Here is a 15,427-nt window from a genome sequence, read left to right as displayed (position 1 = left end):
ACCGTGGCTCTGTCACTAACAGTTGGATCCAGGACAAGTTACCTAAACTCTCAGACCACCCACCTTGCCTCAAAGGTCATTGCTGGGATTAGAGACATGACTGTCAATAGAGCACCAGGTTGGCATCTGCCCGTCACATGAGGGAATAATGTAAATTACCTCTCCCCAGACATCAACTTCAGGCACCTTGTGCTGCAGGGTGGGTTCAGTGACCCTCCCTTGTTCACAGGGCTGTTGTGAGCACCCAGGGAGAGGAAGTGCATGAAAGGGCTCAGTTAACTAAAGTACTGTCAGGATACGGGCTATTACTGCTCTCCTCTCACATTCCCAAAACACAGCTTGCTTCCAGAAAAACAATCCACAGGGATTAGACAGGAAAAGCAGAGAGAACAATCACATACACAATTTGATTTTTTTTAGTCACTGGGCTTATGGGCTAGTGTGAATTTTCATGGCCAGAGAAATTCTTTGAGGGAGGCAAAAGGGAAAAATCTGATTCTCACGCCTGCACCGCTCTTCTGGAGAGAGTGTGGCAGGGATCTCCAGACATCTCACCTTCTTCTGGTGTCTTTCAAAGACCAGCACAAGAGTCAAGGTCAGGCTCACTGCGGCCAGGGTCACGAGCAGCATGCCAGCCCAGTGGTTCCCCAAGGCAAACATCTGACTGGTAGAGTAGATATTGGCCCACACCACCACGTAGAAAACCTGCAAGATGCCAGACAGAGAGCATGGTCAGGAACTTCAGTCCTCGCATAAAGCAGCTCCATTCAAAGAGACACCCTTCAGACACTACTGATACCCTCCTTGGATTCAGACAGCTCACAGCACCAGTAAGAGATTGATGCAGACACCTGGGTCTGTGAGAATGAGCTCATGTTCCTTGTTTATAAGCAAAAGTAGACAAAAAGGGTTAGTAGCTACTCCTAATCCTTGTTTACCTTAATTTTAAATAAAACAGAAAAAGGCAGGTGGATCTGAAGTGAGACAAATATCAGTTCAAAGACCATAACGATCCTTCAAGCACTACATGGCTTTGGACAATTTATAACTCCTCTAAGTCTCAGTTTCCTCATCTGTAACATGGGGATAATAACACCTATTTCACAGCATTGTAATAAGGGTTAACAAGGTAACGTAAGTAACAGCTCAGCACTCACCAGGGAATGAATCAATGCTGGTTCCCACCCTTTTCCCTTCTCCCTAGAAGTGGGACCTGGGAGTCAGGTGTGCTATTTGACCATTTATACATACAAAACAGCAGCAAATCATAGTGGTTCCAAGCACAGATGCTGAAACCAGACTGCCTGGGTTCAAATCCTGGCTCTGTCATTTATGTATGTAAGTGTTTATATGTATCAATATGAAGATGTATACGTATATTTTTTATATATATATACGTATGTGTATACACACATATATATGTACATGTATATATGACTAGAGCTAAAATAACCCATCTGTTGAGCAGACGGGGAAACCAAGTTCCAGAGAGGAGGAAAGTCTTGGCCAAGGCCAGATATTGAGCCCAGAGCCTGGGTGGATCTGCAGACTCCCAATCCCAAGCTCTGCCCACAGTAAACCCTGACTCCCATCCTTTAAGCAACGACCTGGTTACAACTCTCTCCCATAAATTTCCTCTGATCCCAAATCAATGTCCATATGTACTGCTCATTTCCAGGCACCTGGGTCAACAGCCCCCAAGCCCCTGACCCACACCAACAGGCTCCAAGACACGGTGCTGAATTTGGTGGTGCCACAAGCTGTCAGGGCAGGGTCAGTGTGCGGGCCACCTCCCCCTTACCACAGCAAAGGCCAGCCGCATAGGCCTCGAGTTGTAGATGATATATCTTCTCACTTGGGGCTCCAAGAGGGCACTCTCAGCCAAGCTCCTGTACTGGTCGGCCGGGACCTGCTTGGAACCCAGGGAAAGAGATCAATCAGACGCAGGACAGCCAGTTTCCAGTACATGTGACTATCATGTGGAAGGGGGATTAGGCACATTCTGGGCTGTCCGAAAGGCAGAATGAGGAGCTTGGAGCACTGGGTGGAAGTCACATGTTGCAGCTCTCAGCTCAGGGAAGAACAGGCATCAAAACATCTGGAGAAGGATCCACACAGCCTCAGACTCAGTACCTTGCAGCAGACACAGGGCAGCCTGATGGTTAAGGCATAGGCCCTGGAGTCAGTCAGCCCTGGGCCCAAACTCTGGCCCTGCCACTCATGTGCTGTGTGACCTGGAGCAAGTAACCCCACTCCTCTAAGCCTCAGTTTTTTCCTCTGTAAAATAAGGATAATAAAAGTACCCACTTTATAGAACTAAGGTATATATTAAATGATATAATACATGTACTGTGCAAAGCAAAGGGCCAGTCCCTCAGTGAACACTCAATATAGAGTTGCCATTATCAATACTGCAATATCAATATCTATTAATGCAGTCCAAAAGACTGAACACTCACATCTTCCTGCCCAAACAGAAGTGTCTATAGAATATAAAGTCCCCGTGAGAGTAGAACTAAGAAAACAGAACTTAACCATTAAAATGATATTTAGGCTGGGTGCAGTGTCTCATGTCTGTAATCCCAGCACTTTGGGAGACCAAGGCGGGCAGACTGCTTGAGCCTAGGAGTTCAAGACCAGCCTGGGCAACATAGCAAGACCCTGTCTCTTTTTATAAAAATAAAAAAGAAGGCCGGGCACGGTGGCTCACACCTGTAATCCCAGCACTTTGGGAGGTCAAGGCGGGCGGATCACGAGATCAGGAGTTCGAGACCAGCCTGGCCAACATGGTGAAACCCTGTGCCTGCTAAAAATACAAAAATTAGCTGGGCATGGTGGCACGTGCCTGTAATCCCAGCTACTCGGGAGGCTGAGGCAGGAGAATTGCCTGAAGCCGGGAGGCGGAGGTTGCAGTGAGCTGAGATCATACCACTGCACTCCAGCCTGGGCCACAGAGCAAGACTCTGTCTCAAAAAATAAATTAATTAATTTAATTTAATTGAAAAAAATTATATTTAGGAACACGGTAGAACAATATGTAAACTGTTCACCCATAAGAAAACCCAATCTGCCAGGTGTGGTGGCTCATAACTATAATCCCAGCACTTTGGGAGGCTGAGGTGGGCGGATCACTTGAGGTCAGGAGTTCGAGACCAGCCTGGTCAACATGGTGAAACCCCGTCTCTACTAAAAAATACAAAAATTAGCCAGCCGTGGTGCATGCTTGTAGTTCCAGCTACTTGGGAGGCTGAGGTATGAGAATCACTTGAACCCAGGAAGCAGAGGTTGCAGTGAGCCCAGATTGAGCCACTGCACTCCAGCCTGGGCAACAGAGCAACACCCTATCCCGAAAAAAAAAAAAAAAAAGAAGAAGTAAATTCTAAAATCTTCAGGCTAAAATTAGCAGTATATCTTCCCTATTCATAATTAATCCCTAATCCTCCTTGGCCTTGGCTAGCACAGGAAAGGCCTGATCATGTTGGGGGCTTTCAGAAGAGAGTAAAACCCATACATATAGGTACTTCATAACAATAATAGCTACAATGTATTGAGCATTTACTATATACTAGAGACAATGCCAGGGTTCCTCAAGCATTATTGCATTTAATCTTAACAAAAACCCCTTGTAATAGGTATCAATATTATCCACATTTACAGATGATAAAACTGAGGCTCAGAGAGGTTAAGTCACCTCCCAAAGTCACACAGGTAGTGAGCATCGGAGCTAGATCTGCATCCAGTTCCACAGGTCTGTGAAGCCTGGCCTCAAATCACTATGCTTGAAGGTACTGCATCATTATCTAATGAATTCATATGCACTTTCCTTTGTATATGCAGTTCTCTCTCCTAAAATGCCCTTCCTCCTCTCCACCCAGCATATTCCTATTTATTCAAGATCCCAGATCAAGCATCTGCTCCTCTGCAAAGCTTTCACAACCACTGCCCTCTTCCCCCAGGCAAGTTTCTCATTTTCTCCCGTGAATGTCTTCACTGCCTATGCATTCCTCTCCTGTGGCATTTATATGATACTGTCCCAATTTCTCCCACGCACGTCCATCTCCCCCGCTGGGATCTGTGGACATAGGTACTGTGTCCTGTTCACCCCTATTATGTTTAGCCAGTTAAGTGCCTGGCACAGAGTAGGCACCCAAAAAAATACACATTTGTTAAGTGAGTTAATTGGGAAGAGAGGAAAGAGAGGGTAGTTCTAATATACCTTCCTTATATACCCTACGACAGCTGGTACAGTGTTTCATAAAGATTTTGTGAATAACTGGATGAAAAGATAGAGGGATGAATGGATGAAAGAGAAAATGGTAGGGATTCAAGAAAATCAGCACTCACCTGGATGCCCCAAGTTTGCAGTTGCTCTTCTGCGGCTCCCAGGTCGAAGGAGATGGGTGCACAGGTATTGTCAATCCGGAGAACAGTGAGGACCTGGCCATTGTGGAGCTCTGGAAGCAGACCAGAAGCTTCATCTGGCTGAGTGATAACCATACAAGGCTTGTGGGGTGAGCCCAAAGCCTGACGGCATCCCACCTCTGGCCATGAGAACCTCCTCGCAACAAGGAGGGACACTGTGGCCATCCTCAAATCCTCTTGAGAGAAGGACTGGATTTGACTGGGAAGCCCCCAGGAGGCAGAACTAAGGCCAGAAGGAGGAGGCTACTAGGACCACAATGTGAGACCACATAAGGAAGAACTTCCCAAGAGCAAAAGCTGTCCCCATAAAGAATAGGCATTTTTTGTCCCCACAAAAAAATGTTCCCCAACACAAGGAATATTTTAAACAGAGACTGAAAAACTACATTGAGGGGGGTGATGCAGTGAACCTTTATTTAAGCACGGCAAAGGATGCTCAGCTGAATAAGTTAAATTCCCAGTAGGCTCAGAGAGTCTAAGTAAGCAATAACTGGTCACAGTGGGCTGAACAACGGCTCCAAAGACGTCCACACCCTAATCCCCAGAGCCTGCAAATATACTGCCTTCCATGGCAATGGGTGGAAGTAAGGGGGCTCATTAGCTGGCCTTTAATAGGGAGACTATCCTGAATCATCTGGGTGGGCCCCATGAAACCACAAGGAACCTTAAACGTGGAAGAGGGGGACAGAAGTAGAGTCAGGGGGAGATGTGACTATGGATGAAAGGCAAAGAGGGATGTGGCATCGATCGCTTGGACCATCGAGGGAGACGGCCATGAGCCAGGGAATGTGGGTGGCCCCAAGGGGCTGGACAAGGAAAGGAAATGGATTCTCCTCAGACCCCCCAGAAAGAAAAACAGTCCTGCCACCATGGGGATTTCGGCTCAGTGAGATCAGTGTCAGACTTCTAACTTACAGAACTATGAAACAACAAATCCAGCTGGGTGTGATGGCTCACACCTATAATCCCAGCACTTTAGGAGGCTGAGGCAGATGGATCACCTGAGGTCAGGAGTTCGCGACCAGCCTGGCCAACATGGTGAAACCCTGTCTCTACTAAAAACACAAAAATTAGCCGGACGTGGTGGCCCATGCCTGTAATCCCAGCTACTAGGGAGGCTGAGGCAGGAGAATTGCTTGAACCTGGGAGGTAGAGGTTGCAGTGAGCCGAGATCATGCCATTGCACTCCAGCCTGGGCAACAAGAGTGAAAGTCCATCTCAAAATAAATAAATAAATAAATAAATAACAAATCTGTGGTTGGTTTGGTTTTTTGTTTTTTGTTTTTGTTGTTATCGTTTTTTGGTTTTTTTTTGGGGGGGAGGGGGGACAGAGTCTCTCTCTGTCATTCAGGCTGGAGTGCAGTGGCACGATCTCAGCCTACTACAATCTCCACCTCCCAGGTTCAAGTGATTCTTGTGCCTCAGCCTTTCAAGTAGCTGGGATTACAGGCATGCGCCACCGTGCCTGGCTAATTTTTGTATTTCAGTAGAGACACAGTTTCGCCATGTTGGCCAGGCTGGTCTCAAACTCCCAGTTTCATGTTATCTGCCCGCCTCGGCCTCCCAAAGTACTGGGATGACAGGCATGAGCCACCGCACCTGGCCCAAATCCGTGGTTTTAAGCCAGTATGTTAGTGATAACTTGTTATAGCAGCAATAGAAAACTAACACACTGACTTACTGTAATCCCGCCTACGTATGGCTGCAATACACTCAGCATTTCAAAAGCATAAAATACGTGTTTATTCCCTCAAAAAACATGCATCAACCCAGGCTGCTCACAACTGCTACCAAAGCCCCTGCCCTCCAAGGGTGGGATGAAGCCAGACCATGAGACCAGCTGGAGAGAAAGATCTGGACTGAAATCCCCTCAAGGCCAGGGAGGAATGGCAGCAGCAAGAAGCCAAACCTACCTGCCTGCAGTTCCAAGTAGAGAAACTGGACAAAAGGATCGAGATCTCCTTGCACCACAGTACAAGGCCCTGTGAGCCACTGGTCAGCAGCCAGGAGGTCTGGGGGGTGGGAGAGATTCCAGCCCTGGGATTCTAGGATCCCAGGTTTCAGCCATGCACTGCTGAGAACTGGATATTTTGGCATATTCTTTGTGGCGGCTGCTTAGACAATGAGGTAGGACAGAAGGGATTAAAGCATAAGTGTGCTGTCTGCTGGTCCAAAACTCCTGTCACCCCAGTCTAGCTCTGAAAGTACTTGAGTCTTCAAAGCCAAATGACTCACTCCACTTTCCTGGAAATTCCTGGCCTATCCAAACCCTCTCTCTCTCCGCTCCCCCAGTGCATCACCAAGCCCTGACAACTGGGCAAACAAAACGTCTGTCCACTCTGTGCTCTCCTGGCATCCTCACCTCTCCCTTGGCCCTCTGCAGTAGCCTCCTAAGTGGCTTCTGCTGCAAACCTACCTTTACTTCTACAATGCATCTTCCACACAGTGGCCAGGGTGCAGATCAGATGATATCAATGCCTTGAGGAAAACTTTCAATAGCTTCCTGGTGCTTTGCAAAAGCCAACCTTGTTACCACGTTCTTCCAGCCCTTAGGAAAACTAGCCTGCCAGACTCAGCTTGAGCCCCTCAGCCTTGTTCTGTGTCTCACCACACTAGCCTCCTTCACTCCCTGAACACAGTGTTCTCCCCCACCCCAAGGCCTTTGCATATGCTGTTCCTCTCTCTAGGACACGTCTACCTAGCTTCCCCCAGTTACAGCCCATGCATCATTTGTATCCCAGCTCATGATTCACTTTCCGCAGAGAGACCTCCTTGACACTCTAAACTCCTAACTGATCAAATCCTCTGCTAAAGCTACCATAACTGACGCTCTTCTCCTTAATACCTGCCAAAGCTAAATACCTATGTATGCAATTATTTGATTACATATGCATGAAATTACTTGAATAAAATCTATCTTCTCCACCAGACTATACACTCTCACACTGGTTTGTTCATCACTGAAGCCCCTGATCTGATACAAACAGGAGGCACATGAGATACATGTTTGGTGTATAAACAAATTAATAAGATAGGAAAAGGTTCTTTTTTTTTATTTTCTTTTTTTTTGAGACAGCATCTCACTCTTGTCACCCAGGCTGGAGTGCAGTGACACTAACATGGCTCACTGCAACCTCCACCTCCCCAGGCTCAAGCAATCCTCCCGCCTCAGCCTCCCAAGTAACTGGGATCATAGGGATGCACCACCACACTAAGCTAATTTTTGTTTTTAATTTTTTATTTTGTAGAGACGAGGTCACTATGTTGCCCAGCCTGGTCTCAAATTCTTGGGCTCAAGGAATCCTCCCATCTCAGCCTCCCAAAGTGCTGGGATTACAGGCCTGAGCCACTGCACCCAGAAAGGAAAAGGTTATTTTTTCATACCCTGGGATATCATCTCTGATCTCAAGGGTTCCATAGAATTCTAAATTCTACATCCTGCCAAAAAGAAATTTATTTTGCTTTTTCTCTCTCTCCTGTTTTTTTTTTTGGAAGTGGTGGGGGGACAAGGAGCGAGGTGGTGAGTGGTGAAAACACAAGCTAGATAGCATTGGAGTTCAAATTGGAGCTCGGCCTCTCATTAACATGGTAAAGTTGAGGAAGCAACTTAAACCCATGGGCCTGTTTCCTTGCTTAGAGGATGCACACATCCACTGCAAAGGACTTTACAAATAATTAACATGATAAAAATAAAGCGCTCAGCACAAGATGGGTACAAAATAACTGGCTATTTTCATAATTTAAAAGCAAGCTTGTCACAACTCAAAAGTTACAATCAAGCAACATTTATTTATTTGTGTTTTTAAAAGCAAGCTTGTCACAACTCAAAAGTTAAAATCAAGCAACACTGATTTATTTGTGTTTTTACCCTCCCACACCTTGTTCCAGAAAGGATTTAAGGTGGCTTCATAAAAATAAAATACGAAAAGATAAAACTGGCCAGGCATGGTGGCTCACGCCTATAGTCCCAGCACTTTGGGAGGCTGAGGCAAGTGGATTACTTGAGCCCAGGAGTTTGAGATCAACCTGAGCAACATGGCGAAAAACCCCATCTCTACAAAAAAATACAAAAAATTAGCCAGACGCGGTGGCAAGTGCCTGTCATCCCAGCTACTCGGGAGACTGGGGTGGGAGGATCACCCGAGCCTGGGAGGCCAAGGCTGCAGTGAGCCAAAATCACGCCACTGTATTCCAGCCTGGGCAACAGAGTGAGATCCTGTCTCAAAAAAAATAAATAAGTAACTAAAACTACAAAAATAATTTTTTTTTTTTTTGAGATGAGTTTCACTCTTGTCACCAAGGCTGGAGTGCAATGGTGCGATTTCAGCTCACTGCAACCTCCGCCTCCCAGGTTCAAGCAATTCTCCTGCCTCAGCCTCCCGGGTAGCTGGGATTACAGGTATATGCCACCACAGCCGGCTAATTTTTGTATTTTTAGTAGAGACGGGGTTTCACCATGTTGGCCAGGATGATCTCAAACTCCTGACCTCAGGTGATCTGATCCACCCACCTAGGCCTCCCAAAGCGCTGGGATTACAGGCATGAGCCACCATGCCCAGCCTAAAAATAAATTTTAAAATAAGCAAATGAGGAAGCCAGCAAAATGAAAAGAAAGGCAGACAATAAGAACAGGTTCTGGGTATAGAGCCCTTTACTAAGCACCAGGCACTACGCTTGGGCTTCATTCATGATTTCATTTCATCATCCAAGAGCCCCCGAAGCTTGGTACCATCAGCATGGAAAAGAAAACTGAGCCTTTGAAAAGTGAAGAAACTCCCTGGTAAACAGGGAAAATGAAAGTGAGAACAAGAAGCGAGAAGGGAAGGTAGTGCAAAAATGCAGGCAGTCAAGCAGATCCAGTCTCAGACCAGCTCTTCAGTCCACAGCAAGAATGAAAACTCCACGTTGATTTGGACTCTACACATAGAGACTCAGAACCATTCCCAGGTCTAGTTCGTTGTACACTGAATTATGTGTTTCCCCAAGCAATGCAAAGATCTTTTAGGATGTCTTTGTTTGCCTTTCGAACCAAGAGTTCCTGGATTCTTGGCAACACCAGCTCTCATCTGTTCCTTAAAGTGAGAACAGCAAGTCCTCCGCTTAAAAATACTTGTTTTTACACCTAGGCTAAGTAAAGCTACCAAAGAAAAATGTGTGTGTCTGCGTGTGTGTGTGTGTCTGTGTGAAGCTACCAAAGAAAAATGTGTGTGTCTGCATGTGTGTGTGTGTGTGTGTGTGTGTGTGTGTGAAGCTACCAAAGAAAAATGTGTGTGTCTGCGTGTGTGTGTGTGTGCGCGCGCACGCGCGCGCAGGGGGGAAGCAGTTTCCTACAAAGGAACAAGAACTGACGTGCCAAAAATCAGTGAAGCAATGTCTTCAAAGTTCTGATAGAAAAATTATTTCATTCCATCTTGTTCTACTATGTGTGTGTACACACTGCTTTCCTTACATATATACACACACATTGCTTTCCTAACAACACTAGTAACAAAAGAAGCCTTTGTTTTTAAGCAGCCAAATTTCAAAGCCTCTAAAAAATCCTCCACATTCCTGTGGACCCCCACAATTCCGGATGCTGTTTCCCCTTGCCCACATCCAGTTACTCATTAATTCTTTCATTCAACGAAATATTTATTGAGCATCTACTATGGGCCAAGGTCTCTGCTAGGTACTGTAGATACAGGGATGAAAAAGACAGGAGTCCCTTCCTTCAGGGAGCTTACACCCTAGTGAAGAAACCAGACTTCAACACTTTATACATAATTATTTACAGACTATGATAAATGCTAGAGGGAGAAACAGGAATATATCAGAGGGTCCTGACTTAGGCTGGGCCACCGGGAAGATTCTTCAAGGAAGGGATATTGAACTAAGTTCTGAAGAATGAATGGAAATTCTGTTTTTTTCTTTTTTTTTTTTTTTTTTTTTTGAGATGGAGTCTCACTCTGTCACCCAAACTGGAGTCCAGTGGAGTGATCTCGGCTCGCTGCAACCTCCGCCTCTCCAGTTCAAGTGATTATCCTGCCTCAGCCTCCCTAGTAGCTGGCACTACAGGCGCCTGCCACCACATCCAGCTGATTTTTGTACTTTTAGTAGAGAAAGGGTTTTACCATGTTGACCAGGCTGGCCTTGAACTCCTGACCTCAAGTGATCTTCCTGCCTTGGCCTCCCAAAGTGCTGGGATTACAGGCGTGAGCCACCATGTCTGATGGATGAATAGAAATTCATCAGGAGAAAGGAGGCAAGGGAAAAGCACAACAGGCAGAAGGAAATGCAGGTGCAAAGGTCCTGAGGCAGAACAGCACAGCAAAGAACATGAAGGCAGGCCTTGCAAGCCGATCCTGACGGGTCTTCACACTAAGCCCCATGGAAAACACTGAGCAGAAACTGAAATGGTTGGACTAAATGTGCATTTTAAAAAGATATCTGGGGCCAGGTGTGGTGGCTGTAACCCCAGCACTTTGGGAGCCCGAAGTGGGCGGATCATCTGAGGTCAGAAGTTCGAGACCAGCCTGGCCAACATGCTGAAACCCCATCTCTACTAAAAATACAAAAATTAGCTGGGCATGGTAGCAAGTGCCTCTAATCCCAGCTACTTGGGAAGCTGAGGCAGGAGAATTGCTTGAACTTGGGAGGTGGAGATTGCAGTGAGCCAAGATCATGCCACTGCATTCCAACCTGGGCAACAGAGTGAGACTCCATCTCAAAATAGAAAAAAAAATTTAAAAATATCTGGGCCCCATTCCTGTAACCCCAGCATTTTGGGAGGCCAAAGCTGGAGGACTGCTTGAGGCCAGGAGTCTGAGACCAGCCTGGGCAACAAAGTAAGGCCCCAACTCTACAAAAAACATTTCTAATTAGCAGGATGTGGTGGTGGACGCCTGTAATCCCAGCTATTCAGGGGGCTGAGGTGGGAAGATTGCTTGAGCCCAGGAGTTCGAGGCTCCAGTGAGCTATGATCACGCCACTGCACTCCAGCCAGGATAACAGAGCAAGACCCTGTCTCTAAATAAGTAAAAATAAATTAGAAATATAAATAAATAATAAAGAGCTCTCTGGCTGCCATGTAGAGAATAGATGGAAAAGAGAAGACCAACAAGCAAGCTACAGCAGGGGCTCAGTAGAGAGTGATGGTGGCTTGGTCTAAGGCCAAGAGATAGAACTGGTAAAAATGACAGAATTGGCCCCAAAGACACCTCCCCCTGACCTTATCTAAAGGAACTTCTGCGCCCTGTGAGTCCAGCTCAGGATGAGGTAGAAAGGGGGTGGAAAATGAAACGTCATGATCTTACCTTGCCCCCAGCCGGGAGGGCTCCCTCCAGGCAGGGCACTCCAACCAGGAGAGGAGGGGGGCAATGGGCCAGCGGCCCCCGGGTCCACCTGTGGTTCACAGGCCATGGCAGGGCGCCAGCTGTTTCTACTTCCCCTTCTCAGAGCTGTGGTTCATTCTGGAGCAGCCAGCTCAGCATCATATGCCTTCAAAAAACAGCACAAAAAAGAACTTCAGGCCTGGGCCTGGGCAAACCAGGGTTCCTAGGGGCTCTCTCCAGAGCCAAAGAAACCAAACGCCAGAGAGAGTTACCCGGAGTCTTTTTGCCGACTTTGGCCTTTTTGAACATGCTGAGAAAAATTCCCAGGAGGAGAAGGAGGAGGAAGAGAAACTAAAACCTTCCAAGGCCCAAATTGAGAACTTCCCTTCTGGTCTTGCGTCTTCTCCAACTCAGGCACAGCCAGGGGCCCACAGGGAACTCAAGAGCTGACCAGGCCCCACTGCCAGGCAGCTGGGATTTCTGTTCCCTTACGGAGGATGCCCCAGGCAACCAGGTACAGGACAGGTATATTCATTACAGGGAGTCTTGTTTACACACAGGATTTCAAGTAGCTTCCCATAAGACATTGCAAAATACACATTTAAAAAAAAAAATCAGCCAGGCATGGTGGCTCACGCCTGTAATCTCAGCACTTGGGAGGCCAAGGTGGGTGGATCACCTGAGGTCAGGAGTTTGAGACCAGCCTAGCCAACATGGTGAAACCCCATCTCTACCAAAAACACAAAAATCAGCTGGGTGTGGTGGTGCACACTTGTAATCCCAGCTACTCAGGAGGCTGAGGCAGCAGAACAGCTTGAACCCGGAAGGCAGAGGTTGCAGTGAGCTGAGATTGCACCACTGCACTCCAGCCTGGGTGACAGAGAAAGACCCTGTCTCAAAACAAAAACAAAAACAAACAAACAAAAAAAAATCAGACGGTAGGAAATATAAATGAAAAAGGGGCCGGGCGCGGTGGCTCACACCTGTAATCCCAGCACTTTGGGAGGCCAAGGCTGGCGGATCACGAGGTCAGGAGATCGAGACCATCCTGGCTAACACGGGGAAACCCCGTCTCTACTAAAAATACAAAAAATTAGCCAGGCGTGGTGGCGGGAGCCTGTAGTCTCAGCTACTTGGGAGGCTGAGGCAGGAGAATGGTGTGAACCCGGGAGGCGGAGCTTGCAGTGAGCTGAGATCGCGCCCCTGCACTCCAGCATGGACAACAGAGCAAGACTCCATCTCAAAAAAAAAAAAAAGAAAAGAAAAAAGAAAAAGAAAAGTAGGCTGAGCACGGTGGCTCATGCCTGTAATCCCAGCACTTTGGGAGGCCAAAGTGGGCAAATCACCTGAGGTCCGGAGTTTGAGACCAGCCTGGCCAACATGGCAAAACCCCGTCTCTACTAAAAAATACAAAAATTAGGCCGGGCATGGTGGTGGGCACCTGTAATCCCAGCTGCTTGGGAGGCTGAGGCAGGAGAATCACTTGAACCTGGGAGGTGGAGGTTGCAGTGAGCTGAGATCGTGCCACTGCACTCCAGCCTGAGAGAGCAAGACACCATCTCAAAAAAAAAGAAAAAAGTAGCAGCCACAGAGAACAAAAATACCCAGATATTCAAGCAATCAGGCTCCCTAGCAGAGACAGTGGTGGTTTGTTTTCAAGAACATGGTCTCCAAAGTCAGACTAACCAGTTTAAATGTCAGCTCTAGGCTGGTATGAAAGCAGTGCATTATCTCAATTGCATGTTCACAGTCAGTTACAGACCAAACTCCTCGCTCTACTCTTTTCTCCCCTTCTCACTACTGCACTTGACTAGTCTCAAAAAAAAATTTTTTTTAAGCCAGCTCTACCACCTCTTAGTTATGTCAATTTGGGCAAGTGGTTTAATCTGAGACAGCTTCAGCTCTTCAAATCTGGGTACCCTCCCCACAGGGTTGCTACAAAGGATCAATGGATGACACATATAAAGAACATACAACAGCATCTGAACAAAGGACACACTCCAAAGCCCCCACAGCCAGGTCACTGAGAGGCATAGCAGGAATCACTCAGTCACGTTCATCAGCAAAAGCAGTGACACCACGGGGCACGGTGGCTCACGCCTGTAATCCCAGCACTTTGGGAGGCTGAGGCGGGCGGATCACCTGAAGTCAGGAGTTTGAGACCAGCCTGGCAAACATGGTGAAACCCTGTCTCTACTAAAAATACAAAAATTAGCCAGGCATGGTGGCAAGCGCCTGTAATCCCAGCTACTCGGGAGGCTGAGGCAGGAGAATCACTTGAACCCGGGAGGCGGAGATTGCAGTGAGCCGAGATCACGCCACTGCCCTCCAGCCTGGGTGACAGAGAGAGACTCCATCTCAAAAAAAAAAAAAAAAAAGGCAGTGACACCTGTCATGGGTGTTTCCTTAATGAGAAACTGAGTTTCCAGTGCCACTCCCTCCAGCAGCAACCTGCACATTTACCTCTGTTATGTGTCCCCCAGCAGGCCTGAAAATCACCCCTCACCAAGGAAAATCAGGCTTAAGTCCCCTGGGATGACCCACCAGCCCTGCTAACCACCTTGGTGAAAAGTCTACTACAATCGTCTTTTGCTGCCATGGTTCTAGATGTTTATGAAGATACGAAGTGTCCAGTCAGCACACATCTTCATGATTCCAAGCTGGCCCAAGGGCTGATGGCCACTGATCAGGCCCCCACTGATCAGGGGGAGCAGGGCTCTCATACCCTCCTACCTTTCACTTCTCTCAATACTTTAAACAGCAGCAGCTACACAATGTGTGGGGCCCAATGCAAAATGAAAATGTGGGGCCTCTTCTTCAAAAATAATGAAGAATTTCAAGATGGCGACAGCACAGCATTAAACCAAATGGGAGGGGCTCCCTAAGTGGGGGACCCTGTGTGACTGCACACGTTGCATGCACCTGAAGCTGGCCCCGATTTTCAGCTCTGGAAGATTACTTAGGAGCCCCCACTCCCAACCAAGAATATGTAGAAGACGAGCCTTTAACAATTATCATATATCTGCCCTGCACCGGGCTCTAAGGCTGCAAAGCAGCCAACTATGAAAACATTGAAGACTTGAGAGCCAGAAAACCTGGAGGACTTGAATTCCCACTCTGCCACATGCATGATCTTTGACATTAGCTGTCAAGGTACTTAACAACCCGAACCTTGCTGTTCTCATCTGTAAAATGGGGATAGAGATGTCTACCTCCTATAGCTGCTGTGGGGATGTAACAGAAGGAAATGCAAGCATAATATCCAGTACTCTGCTCACCAGACAGGCCCCTTTCCTCAACATGATTTTCCTTATTTTACAGGAGAAAAAAATGCAGGTCAAAGATGTAAAGTGACTTGCCCAAGGCTGGGAGGCTATGCTACCAGCCATGGAGCCAGGAGGTAAATCCAAGCCATCTGGCTCCAGGGTCCAAGTCCATAATTTCCATGCCCTTGCCCTCTGCACTCTAGTGTGACTGTCTCTGAGAATGTTCATGAAATCACCCTTACAAAACAAAAAAGAGTGAGTCAAGGGAGACTGCATTTCCCAGGCAAGATCAAGCAACAAATGCAAGTCTGCCCTGAGATGCTACACTGGGGATGGCAGGGGCCTTCTCCTCCTCACCTGGCCCACAGCAGGAGACTCTCCTAAATATGCTAAGTGTTTCTCACTCTCATCATGCCTTACTTTCTTCCT

The 15,427-nt window shown here is 47.2% G+C and overlaps 1 protein-coding gene across 8 annotated transcripts in view; it reads right to left on the bottom strand.

The window, feature by feature from the left end:
- Positions 1-15,427, bottom strand: part of TMEM268 (transmembrane protein 268) — a 116,275-nt gene that overhangs the window by 98,571 nt on the left and 2,277 nt on the right. For 3 of the 8 annotated variants that reach the window (XM_063714395.1, XM_063714396.1, XM_063714397.1), the window contains exons 2-5: positions 11,715-11,898; positions 4,345-4,454; positions 1,802-1,912; positions 556-705 (exon numbers count right to left, since the gene is read on the bottom strand). In XM_063714395.1, coding sequence (XP_063570465.1) covers positions 556-705; positions 1,802-1,912; positions 4,345-4,454; positions 11,715-11,820 — 477 coding nt within the window. In that variant the 5' untranslated portion in view covers positions 11,821-11,898. Of the gene's footprint in view, positions 1-555; positions 706-1,801; positions 1,913-4,344; positions 5,524-11,714; positions 11,899-15,427 lie in introns of those variants that run through there. The other 5 variants (XM_054520523.2, XM_054520527.2, XR_008509954.2 and 2 more) reach the window with 3 other exon arrangements.

Source organism: Pongo abelii, chromosome 13 (assembly GCF_028885655.2).
Source record: "Pongo abelii isolate AG06213 chromosome 13, NHGRI_mPonAbe1-v2.0_pri, whole genome shotgun sequence".
Classification (NCBI taxonomy): Eukaryota; Metazoa; Chordata; class Mammalia; order Primates; family Hominidae; genus Pongo; species Pongo abelii.
The sequence above is the reverse complement of the archived record's forward strand: the minus strand, read 5'-3'. Positions and strand labels throughout refer to the sequence as shown.